This window comes from Psittacula echo (assembly GCF_963264785.1).
Source record: "Psittacula echo genome assembly, chromosome: 9".
NCBI classification, from domain to species: Eukaryota; Metazoa; Chordata; class Aves; order Psittaciformes; family Psittacidae; genus Psittacula; species Psittacula echo.
The window spans coordinates 15,752,350-15,765,150 of record NC_137745.1 but is presented as its reverse complement, the minus strand read 5'-3'; the positions used below and the strand labels follow the sequence as shown (position 1 = coordinate 15,765,150).

Genomic DNA, 12,801 nt, shown 5'->3' with positions numbered 1-12,801 from the left:
CATGAATCTTAAGATTTGGGTGCCATGCAGGAAATATATTTAAAGTCTGTAGGATTTCTGAGCATGATTTCTTTGCAAAAAGTTTGCAGTCCATTTTAAACCTAGTGATCTGAAAGTCTTCATTGTCTTGCATCCTCCTAAGGCTGGACTAGTAAGCTTAGGACCATTGTCAAATTCCTCATTACACAAAGTACTTTTTTCATCCTAAAGCCTGTATATTCAAAGCTTTTGGATGTTTGTGACATTTTTAATATTCAGTTGGTAAGGTACCTGCATCTGAGCATCAGTTATTTGAGAAAACATCTCCTGATTGATAATGAAAGGGGAATGGCACTTCTGGTGTTTCTTATCTGAAACAAAGTGGTTACCAACCATGCCACAGCTCTCTGGGATTGCCAGCCTTTGGCAGACACAAGAATGGTGAGGATGATGTTGTTCATTTTAATCATAGAATCATAGAATAGTTAGGGTTGGAAAGAACCTTAAGATCATCTAGTTGCAGCCCCCCTGCCAGGGGGGGACACCTCACACTAAACCATGTCACCCAAGGCTCTGTCTAACTTGGCCTTGAACACCGCCAGGTGTGGAGCATTCACAGCCTCCCTGGGCAGCCCATTCCGCTGCCTCACCACCCTCTCAGTAAAGAATTTCTTCCTTATATCCAATCTAAACTTCCCCTGTTTAAGCTTTAACCCGTTACCCCTTGTCCTGTCACTACAGTCCCTAATGAAGAGTCCCTCCCCAGCATCCTTGTAGGCCCCCTTCAGATACTGGAAGGCTGCTATGAGGTCTCCACGCAGCCTTCTCTTCTGCAGGCTGAACAGCCCCAACTTTCTCAGCCTATCTTCATACGGGAGGTCCAGTCCCCTGATCACCCTCGTGTCCCTCCTCTGGACTTGTTCCAACAGTTCCATGTCCTTTTTATGTTGAGGACACCAGAACTGCACACAATACTCCAAGTGAGGTCTCACGAGAGCAGAGTAGAGGGGCAGGATCACCTCCTCTGACCTGTTGGTCACGCTCCTCTTGATGCAGCCCAGGATACGGTTGGCTTTCTGGGCTGCGAGCGCACACTGAAGCTGGTTCATGTTCAGTTTCTCATCGACCAACACCCCCAAGTCCTTCTCTGCAGGGCTGCTCTGAATCCCTTCTCTGCCCAACCTGTAGCTGTGCCTGGGATTGCTCTGACCCAGGTGTAGGACCTTGCACTTGGCATGGTTAAACTTCATAAGGTTTGCACCAGCCCACCTCACAAGTGTGTCAAGGTCCCTCTGGATGGCATCCCTTCCCTCCAGCGTATCAACCGAACCACACAGCTTGGTGTCATCGGCAAACTTGCTGAGGGCGCCCTCAATCCCACTGTCCATGTCTCCGACAAAGATGTTGAACAAGACGGTCCCGACAACAATCCTTGATTCTGAGTGTTGCTTTAAGTAGGTATGCTTACACTGACACCAAATTGTGCTGCAGTCAGTCAGGCTGTACGTGGTAGCAATATTTTGCTAGCTTGGGGTCAGGTTACAGGCCTGAGGCTGAGAGTTTATCTGTCTCTTTTTATATGAGGGAACCACTAGCTACTTTTTCATATACTTCAACTGCTCCAGCTCTCAGAAATGTTGTTATTGGCATATATGTTATTTTTATAAATTGCATTGAAGATATTCCATTCTCTATCATTGTTTATTTGGGAAAAAAAAAGGAAAAATACAACAACAAAAATCAACCAACAAAAATCCTCAAATAGCCCAACTTGACTGTGATATAACCATTTCATTCATTCATTTAAAAAATGTGATAAGTGAGAGAAATGTCAGTTGGAAATGTAGCCAGCAGCCTGGAAAGCACATGATAGGAGTTGAGAAACAGCACAGCGGATATCTGCACTTCAGCTGAATGCTTGAAGTTTGTTCCAGACCATTGGGGTTGAACGTTTGCAACCAACAGTTATGTGAGTAACACATATTTGAGTGCAGAGTGCACAATATTTTCCATTTACTCTACCCTGGTGCTGGAATGTTTTTTCTTTCTCTAAAAAATAAGAAAGATTGAGTTTGACAGACATGAAATGTAATGCCAAAATAACAATTAATCTTAATCCAAAATACTCAAACTTCATTAATGCAGGTTGGCACTCAGAAAAATACGCTGAAAGGCACAGAGGGAAATTGCTGAATTTACAGATGCTCAAGCATTGAAGCACCCAGTGGGGGCTATCTGTGTTGAGTACCGTGGAAATTCAGAGTACTTTTTCACATCTTTGTGCATGTGTTTAGGTTGCTAATTTGAAAATACTGCCCTCGGTTTATTTCTTTTCAAACTACTCACAGTGAAATTCTTCCATGCTTCTTGTATGGAAGCAAAGTATGCTTTGCTCATCTGCATGAGCGAAACAACTGGTAGCTAAAAGATCTTTTCTGTTGCCTCCTAAAAATGATTGATATGATTATGTATGTGCAGGAATGACATGCTAACACAACAACGAGCCATTGTTCTAGTCATAATTAGAACGTAAGTCCCACAGTCATCACTGTAGCATCAAACAATAGTATTAAGTGTTCCTGTGGTCATTACAGAAACAAAAAATGCATATATGGTTTTTTTTTCTTCTTGAATCAGGCTGTTAAAACTCCTGAACATGAAATTAAAAATTAAAATGTATAGTTTGTAAAATACACGATCTAGATCAATAATTCTTATGAACAAATGTGTTCTGCACAATAATGCAATAGTTCTGTGTGAAATCAAGAATTAATTTTTAGTGAGAATCACATAGCATTGAATTTAAACAAGTTGAACTGCTTTTAATGTTGGTGCTGTGCTCAAATCACCATCAAATTACAAATAAATATATTCCATTCTGCAGGATAATGGGAATATATTTTTACTATACTTTTTGGTTCCTCAAATGTAGTCTTGCCCTGTAAGAATCTTCAGAATTCCCTGCTGCTTGTAATTCATTTTGGTCCCTCAAACTTTTTGCAACCTTTGCTACTATTTGAAGAAAGTAGGAGAAAATTTATTTGAAAATCAGAGATTTCTGGATGCTATCAGGAAGTTTATTACCATTCCTTATTTTTGAAACAAGTTAGACAGCGGTGTCACTGGCCACCAGCTAATGGCAGTGTGGCTGTAAGCCAGGAAAAGGAAAATATTTCAGTGCAATTGGCCAAGAAATGATGGTATTTGGGATCTTCAGTCTGAACTGTAAGTGACTGCTTATAAGTAGCAAAAACTTTAGTCCATTCAGTTTGTATCCTATCCAAAACTTAACATTGGTGGACAAGGAAATGGATTATCTCTCCCGCATTGAAATACAGAGACTAATCTTAACAGTAATATCGATTTCCTTTAATAGCAGACATAGTCAAATAGTAGAGAGTAAACAATTTAAAGGTTAAGTTTGCTTAGCTGGACAAGACACTTCTCTTGCATGTTTGAAATTGAGTTATCTTAGCTTTGCCTCTTATGAATCCAGCTATGTTGTGAAAGTTGAAGCCAGCAGCATTTCAGAGGCAAGGGGTTTAGCCTACCACATACAGATTTTTGAACCTTATGATTCAGGTAGTTGTTGTGAAGCAATTATTTGCATTAAGGTAGGAAGTGACTTACAGATGTGTGTGATCTTCTGGTTGGCTGGTAAAACATTCATCTTACTTTAGGAGATATAGCAGCCTCATGACTATAGCAGCCAGGAAGAAAAAAGGGTCTGGACCTACCTTGGTACTGCTGTGCCTCCTTTAATCAATGTGGGAGATGCTTCGAAATCCCTAAGGGGGCAGACTTCAGAGGCCCCACAACAAAGCCACCTGCTGCAGCAATTAATATATTAACCTTCTTCACTCTGTCCCTTTCCCACAGGGCACTGACTCTGCTTGTACTATCATCGCTGCCCTTTCACCACATGTTGGAATATCTCCTTTTCAGGGAGGTTTATCCCCCTCCTGGTTGCCTTACTGATACTTTACTACCCAAGAGGTTCAGAAGCTGGAAGATGAAGAGAAAGAAGCGCAGTGTGGAAAGAGGGCAGTGTAGCAAGTGTAGCGTCAGCTCAGTCCCTATCCCTCTACTGCCCTGATTACATCTAATTGCTACTTCTCACAGGAGAAAGTAATTCATGTGATAAGGAAAATAACTGATATTTCTTAAATTAGGTTGGTGTTTTGGTTGCTTCGTTTTGGTAGGGTTTTTTGTTTGGGTTTTGTTTAAGCATAGTCTGTGGAATAAATTATTATGATAACAAAATAATATACATTATAAGTGCCTTAAAACTATTATATATACAAGCAAAAGGAAGAGATTCAAATTGAAAAAAAAAAGGTTTGGATGTAGTGTTACAGTCTGCACTTAGCTTAGGCATCACATTTCACTGGATTCAGGATTCATTTCTCTGCAGGATCACTATTCAGCCATTAAAAAGAACGACCCTTCTGCAGAGGATAATTCAGATCACCAAACCCAAGCTTCTGCTCTGAATCATCCTTAACTAGCCTGTGTCTCTACATGTACTCTGTTCAGAGCTGGAGATGGTTACCTTTCTAATGTAGGAGCCTGAGTTACATGCAAAAAGCAGCTGGTGTATCTGCAGCCCAAGAACTGTATTACAGTCCTATTGTGATGCTTTCCAAATTCTAGGCAATCTTAAGAAGTTAGAAGGAGCTGGTTCTTTGGGGGAAGAGTAATTTTGTTACAGTAAAAGTGAGCTTTCTTATCATGCTTTCATAAGCACGACTTCAGCAAATATCATTATGAGTGCAGCAGTACTTGAAATCCAAGTCATTTCTTTGGTTTCATTCCACAATGAAAAAATTAATTTTCAATTAACAGGTTAATAAATACTTGCATTTTTGAGCAAGTACTTACTATTTGTAAAACATGAAGCTGGTTTGTTTGGGCTTTTTTCCCCCCAAATCAAATTGTGTGGTATCTGTGCAGATGTTTTTATGTGAGCCAATACAGAAATAGGTTAGAAAGAAACAGAAAGTGTGCACAACATGAGAAAAGTGCTGTGTGATGCTCTGACTCAAAATACAGATTTTCTTGCAGATTTACTCTCTGTTCTTGTTTTTCCTTCATTAGCAAAATAGTTTGGCATAACTAGATTTTCTTCCTCCTTCTCTCTTTACCCCTTTCAAGTATTAAATTTCTTCCTTCCTCACCTTCCCTGCAAAGTGAAGAAGTAGTTTGCATTCAGGTCTGTTTTAAGCCTCTGAACTTGAACATCAAATAAACCAAACTAGTTCCTCAGTGGATGAAAGATGAAGGAGAAATCATAAATAAGGTTCTTATTGACTCAATGGCTTCAACATAATAGCAGCCCCAACATCTATTCCATTTTATATATGGAGACATATGCTAGGCTTTTTCCTGAGTATGATGATGATACTGGTGTAAAGGAAAAGGTTCAAATCAAAAGATTTATTACTTAACATAAAAGAAATTTACCCTTTAAACATGAAACATTTTGTGTAAATATTAAACATAGGCTATTAAGCATAGACTTTCTTTAGCTTCTTAAACTAGCAATAAAGGTCAATAAAACCCCTTACTCTGTCCTTGAGAGCTGGCGCTCATATTGCCAGTGACACAAATGACAGCCTAAGCCAGCAGGTGTTCAGAAATACTTATTGTAAAATCAACTTTAGAGAATTCACAGTGGAACTCATTAAAAAAAAAAAAAAAAAAAAGCCATTTTCATTACTTTGTCAGCAACTTATTTTGTTTCCCAGTGCAGTCTTGGAAGCTGGTTTGCTAGAGGTTTTTCTCCTTGCGACTGAATCATGTCTTACACAATGAAACATTTTGGTAGAATATTTCAGTATTTGAAAGACTTTGTTCTGACTATGTTTATGTACCTTTTGTTTTCTGTGAATGTTTGGTTCCTGAGACTTACTGGCATGCACATTCACTCAAAATGAATTTGAGAGATGCATGTGCATGTTACCATGGAAACTGAAAGCTGAACCCAAACAGCGGACCTGCTGCTGGGATGATTGTGTGCTTTATCCAGCTTGGGCATGGAACCAGTGCCATGTGAATTATCTGAACAGACGCAGAGCAACTGCAGTGGTTACGGCTGGCAGAAACTTCTTTGTCATTGATCTAGTGAGAGCAAGACCACGTTGTGGCTGGGAAATGATCTTACATTACAGCGGCTTAAAGAAGTATAATTTGGTTGTGCACATTCTACTAATAGAAAAGAAAACTTAAATGGACACAAATATTTTTTTTTGCCCCTAGTTATTTGCTCAACTTAATCTCTGTCTTCACTTCTTGATATGTTAATCCTTTCCCTGTGACCTCACAAATCAATGGCTGGTGAGGACACGCACTTGGCTTTACAACTTCATTTCAAGATTATATCTGAGAATTGTGAAAGGAAAAATACCCACTGCTTATGGAAGATAAGATTATTTGGGTTTTTATTTACCCCTAGTATGGTGGGTGAGAAGGTAGTTGTTCCACTTTGCAAGGTATTTGTTAAAATATTATGCACCGTGGAAAAAAAATCTGCAGTTAGCCAAATGTTGCATCTTTGATGGCTCTTTAGATGACAGTCACATGCTCTGTGGCAGTCACCATAAGGTTTGATACTTCACAAGAACCTGTAGTAGATAAAGAGACTGTAGATCTTTAAGAGTATTCACTGTTTGGTAAACTGAACCAGTGTATTTAGGTCTGTTGTATAAGTCCTAAAGTAGAAATTTTTTCTTTGACTTAACATATTACTCTTTGCAGTTCCTTTCATTCATAATTTCCATCAATCCATGCATATACTGCATTCCCCAAATTACCAGGTCTAGCAAAATTTTCTGTATCGTTTAACTCCTGCAAACCTTTGTGGTTTTCGATGTTTTTGTCAGAGAAACCACATAGTAATTTTTTTCAGTATCATAGGTCTTTAGTGGAAACTGTTCTGGGTTGAAGTGCTTTCTTTTCCCAATCTTTTTTTACTATCTCCCTCCCCCCCACCCAGTCTTTCGCAAAGCAGTAGCTTATACTGTACAGCCCTTATGGCATCCCAAAGAAGTGAGTGAGAGAAGATACAAAATGGGAAATGTGCCCACCTTTAATGAAATGGCACCTTTAAGCCTGCCTATATGGTACATGCTTTCTCCCAGGCTTCTGTAATCACCTGGGGGCCACAAAAAGGGGTTATCACAAAAGGACTTGGATTCAAGCAAACTGTAAATACAACTGAAGAGTGATTATTCCCTTCTCATCAAAAATATAAATTAATCATTTCACATCCAGTTAATTGTTACAACACGTTATGGCCCTTCATGTCCTTTTCTGAGCTAGTTTTAGAGATGCAATAAGTAGAAGTTTCAGACTGCACAAAATTCAAATAGTGCCAATTTCTGGGAATGAAATTAATAAATTTTTTTTGATCCTTGAGGGTTTGATTTATTCATAACTATTTTGAGAAATCCATGCAGTACAATTTTGGTGTTATTGTCTGTTAAAGATTTTCCCTCCTTTCCTTTAGTTGGCCCCATTTCTCCCACACACAAATCCACAAAGCCACAGATGCTCCGTTGCAATGATGTCAGTCTTGCTACATGCTCCAGCTGTTTGGTAGGTACATTTATAAAGTTCAGCCTTTTACATTATGCCATAAATGTATGTTTCATGTATAAACATAAAGCTAACATATTGCAGATCACTCTAAGTGTAATTTTAATGGAGGTTCAGTAAGTTTAAAAAATACTGAATAGTGTTTAATCTTTCCGTTGGCAACATATTCATAGTAAGTTTTCCAATTATTTTTTTTTTCTGAAGCTAGGTTTGGATGTTCCCTGCCCCCTCTGCTATTTCATCCTCTGTGATCTTTGGAGAAAGCAGGGAGTTATTTTAGTAAGACAATATGCATTTTAAATAAAGATGTTTGAGGAAAAATATGTTTCCACATCTTTTTGGTGCTTAACCCTTCACTTAATGTTCTGTACATTTACCAGCATAACACACTGAAAAACACCTAATTCCTGGAATTGCCAGATTTCAGCGCTATTCGATATGGTAGATAGTCTGTTGATATGACATATAAATTCTGACAGATTGTTTTAACAATTTATCAAGAATTGGGTCTGAGCCTTAAAGCTTTTCTTTGTATTGTGTCCTGAATTTCAAAAGAAAGGCTAAGCAGTGCCTATTTGGCTCTACCTCCTTCCCCTTTTCTCATTGATATGTGCTTAAGAGTTCAGCTCATTGTAACTATGTGGATCATTGAATAGTGCCCACAGGATCCTTCGCTGGTCTCCCCTGGGTGCTTTCCTTCTTACAAGCAATGTCTTTATTTCTTGCTCTCCTTTTGAGTTTCCTACTTTGTCTTAATTTGAATGTGATGCTGAGTTATCACTGTATTTGTACCATACACTCATCATTATTCTAAAATAAATCTCCTCACTTAGGAAGATTTTGAGGCTTAATCTCTGTTTTGTTGGCTCAGTAGTAAAATGACTCTCAAGAGGATGGATGAAAGCTGAGATCTTTCTCAGTAGTTCATGATGCTTCAATCAAGACCCAGAGAGAATAAAGACCCTAATGTGATCATAGAGGCTAAAGTTTGGGACCATGAGTTATCGCTATGTGGCTGCAGAAGAACGTTCATTAACTTTGCAGATTGGTTTCATGTGTATCAAAAAAAAAACCAGTTCATAAATACATAGAGCAAAGATTCAATATTGAAATCTGAAAAGAAAAAACTGATAAACTCCTTGGTAATTCACTTGTGTCCCAGTCTCAGCGTTAAGATATCAGCAGTATCTGTTCTGCTTCACCTGTGTCCCTTTCAGCATCATGTGCATGTCAAATGGAGAACCATATTCTGTGAAATAAGGGAAGCATTGCCTTAGACCCTCTGCTTTTACAAGGTGTGGTGATACAGTATAATACATAAAGCCAGTGTTATTTGTAACTGTAATCCGGGTGTCAACAACTTAAAACCTTAAAAAATCTGTTGCTCAGAAATACAGATAATGTCACCATTATTTGATTTCTTTCTAATTTGCAGATCTTTTGTTATCCAGCAAATCCCAAGCAGCAATCTCTTCATGGTGGTAGTAGATAATGAATGCTTCTGCGATTCTGTCCCACCAATTACCATGGCACCTATAGAAATAAGGTATATCCTTTTTAATTGCAAAGTTGTCAGAAAGATATTCAAGATGCAAATATTGAAAAACTTATTACATAAAACATGCATTACATGACTTAATAAATAACGCATCATTACCCACTATAAAGTGGTTGACTGTTTGAAATTAAGCTAGATGAGACTACATTCTTACTTATTTTCAAGGAGAATTCACTTTTTTTTTTTCTTTTTTTTTGAACAGCCAATACAAATTAAGCAAACACACTTATGTGCATCTTTAAGCATCATAAAGTCATGGTCATCTTTAGATAGATGAACAAATTAATATATGTAATTTCCTTATAAAAATGGAGCTCCTGATATTGGGACTTCTAAAAGTCTTTGCAGTCTAGATATATTTTTTTATTTCAGGGTTGGACTGGAGTATTGAAAGTATTTTGGTAACCTGCTTTCCGAAAATAGAAATACATAGCAAATAAATCTATCACTTGATTTTTAGTTGCCCTACTTTTTTATTTTGTGCTGTTCTGTAGGATTTGTTTTCTCATATAAGTTGGAATTTATCAAAAGTAGCTTGCAGTGTGCTTTTATTTTAGACTACTTATGGAAAGGCAGGTTAGCACGGTATGTACAAATCATACTCTCTAAATTATGAATCACTGAGGAGAAAGCACTAGAATTACCTTTTTCTTGTGTTGACCACACATATCACTTTGGATTTTTGATCGAGGGAGGAAGTAGCTGAAAGACTTTCACTATGTTCATTTCAAAATACTCACACCAAAATGCAATGCTCAAAACATCTCTCCTTAACCACCTTATACATAATGAATCCCTTAAATGTGAACGCTTGAAATCTCAGAAGATAAGAAGGCGCCCAGAGTCCTGTCACGGATTTCATCCTGAAGTAAGTTCCTATCGATTCTTCCTTTGGTTTGGACTCTGGTAGAGGTTTTATCTCTCTAAAAGAAAAAAAAAAAAAAAAAAAAAAGAAAAAAAGCTACCTTCTAAGATGAAACATCAGGAAATATTCTGAATACTCAGAACACAGTAGGAAAGGGAAGTGGGTGACTTTTTAAGTGCTGCATATCTTTTGAGTACTCCTGTAGGCAATATGTTGATTTGCTGCTTTTATAGACTATTTTGTATCGTGCAAGAGAATGTGGTAGGATGTGAGCACGAAATGGCAGCCAGGAATATCTGAGAATTTCTCTGGCTCAAGTACGGACCACAGTATTCCTCATTAGAGATGGCTGGGAACCTTGTACTGTTAAAAGATTTTTTTCAGTAACTAGCTTTGGTATTTCAACTGTCATTATATTTACACATATTGCTTGGGAGAGATCTTTACTGCTGTGTTCTGCATAGTAGGCTTATTAGTACAGGGGCAAAAGTATTTGGTAGGGATTGGGACATGATTACAGTGGATTGTACAGCGTATGTTCATAGACATCCATTTGACTCTGGAGTAACTTCTATGCCTTCGATGGTGTAATGCAATGTAGAATGAGACCTAAAGTATGGCAAAGGGCAGATATTACATGCCTGTTGATCATGCTCACTTTCAGTCTACAGTGTAAAGTTGTTCAAATGAAAGTCTGTACCTGTATTACTTCCTGAGTATAGTTCATGGGTTTTGTTGTTTGAACCTGTGCTACATAGGCAGAAGAGGATAAGAATGATCATGTGTATAGTAATTGAATGTATTTATTTCCCTTTTTTTTGTGTGTGTGTGATTTTTTTGTTGTCTTGTTTTTTGGTTTTTGTTTTGTTTTATTTTTGTTGTTTTGTTTTTGTTTGGTTTTGTTGTTGTTGCTTTTTAGGAAAATGCAAGAGAATGTGGTGGTGTCTCAGGCCTTAGTGCTAAACCTCCTCTTGTTGCTTTTGTTCTTCCTCTCCTATTGATGATTTTCTCAAGGTGACATTTACTGATGTATTCAATTGGCATGCTAATACATGGATAAACTGTGAACTGGGAAATGGTGCAACATAAAGGACATGAAATATAGTCGGAGCATCAGCATTTCATGATTTTAAACTGTTGGTGATATAAATTCTTAAAGATATGTTGAAAAGAGATTTATCTTTTTACTTTGCAAGTCATGCAGATGTGAATTTGGCATATGGTAGTCATGATTCATCAAAAAGGACTTGGTAGATAGAGGTGACCATTGCTTTGTCCCATTGAAAATAATTTAAAACTGTATACTTTTTTCAATAAAGTATATTAAAATCACAGTTTCAGAGTGTATTTTAAGTATGATAATGTATTTGTTCTATTAATTAATGATGGGAAGAGAATAAAATAAATGGAAGATGCTTTATTATGCTTTAAGCCTATTTCTGAAAAAATTAAGAAGAAAATGTGGAGTTATATTTTTAGAATAAAGTAGAAGAACTTTTATTAACAAGTCGAAGAACCACATGTGCAAGTATGAAGCTAAGCAGGTAATATGCTGTGCTGAATTATAGTGAAGGTTTGGTTTCTGTAAATATCTCAATCACATTTAGAAATTGAGCCAAAGCCTGATTAAAGCCTTGGTCAAGCTTTGGATCAAATAGGTTGATTTGGTTGCAGATGGCAAAATTAAATACTTTTCATCTGTTACAATTTGTGGGAAGATATGTAAAATAACCTCTATAAAAGGGTGATGCTGTTCTGTTAGTGTTCTGCCCTACAAACATCATGTCAGCTGGGAGAAGCTCATTATTAGGAAATTCATAAGCAGAGAAAGTTTGACTTGCAACACATCTGTGTCAATAGAACTCGTGGTTTTCACTGAGAATTCATTGAAGCTCACCCTGAGTGGGCAAAGATTGAGACCAGTATTTTTTTGTTCTGGGACTTACATTCTTCTTTGTAAGGAAAGTGAGAAGATAAAATAAGATTTTTTTTGATGCTTTTAAAACAGTTTTCATAGTGAGATATTTATCCTTCACCTTGTATGGTATGTTCCTCTTGTAATTGGTAGCAATGTCCGTTGTGGATATTTTTTATGAAGATCTTGATCTTCGAAGTATGTTAATCTCTCAATTTATCTTTGCCATTCTATATGAAGTAGAGTGCTATCAAGTGAATATAATGTACTTCTAACAATGTCATACATTAGATGCAAAATAAAACACCACTATTCTAAATCTGGTGCTTGAAGATTGAAGTTTCCTGATCGGGAGTAAGTATGATTTTAGCATTAGATAAATGCTAAGCAGATTTACTGTGTGTCTTTAGTTGAGAATAGGGAGCTAAGACACGGAAAGGGGCTTTGTTTTAAGGAATACTATCCAGCTTGTAGGAGGAAGAACTAGTAAAATAAGATTTCCATTTCAGTGCTTTAGCAGGTTCAAATGCACACTGGTACTTCCTCTGGTTGTGAAACCACACAGATCTTTGTCTGGACTCATAATTTTTGTTTCCTCACCTTTTTTGGTTAGGAGTGTTTTCCTGCAGACTTCTCTGTCCTTCCTTGTGGGTCTCAAAATCACTCACTATGGGAATAATTTTCCAGCTGACATGCAGTCGATCTGTTGTCCTAGCGACATGCTGTGTTTACTAAGCTAATTGGGAATTCAAGGCATTTTCTATACTTGGAGCGACACAGATATCCTGCAGTTCTTTGCTTGGTTTTGCTCTAAGCACCATTCTCCCCTACCCTCCACCATTCTTTCCAAAATTAATCTCAATACTTTATTTATAAAGTATTTTAGTT

The 12,801-nt window shown here is 37.4% G+C and overlaps 1 protein-coding gene across 1 annotated transcript in view; it reads left to right on the top strand.

Annotated features, from left to right (window-relative positions):
- Positions 1 to 11,540, top strand: part of CACNA2D3 (calcium voltage-gated channel auxiliary subunit alpha2delta 3) — a gene marked incomplete at its 5' end in the record, with an annotated part of 460,819 nt that extends 449,279 nt beyond the window's left edge. Inside the window, 3 exons of the mRNA XM_080625495.1 lie at positions 9,011 to 9,121; positions 9,917 to 10,001; positions 10,918 to 11,540. Of these exons, the coding sequence (XP_080481621.1) occupies positions 9,011 to 9,121; positions 9,917 to 10,001; positions 10,918 to 11,016 (295 nt within the window). The 3' untranslated portion in view covers positions 11,017 to 11,540. The remainder of the gene's footprint in view (positions 1 to 9,010; positions 9,122 to 9,916; positions 10,002 to 10,917) is intronic.
- Positions 11,541 to 12,801: the final 1,261 nt, after the last annotated feature.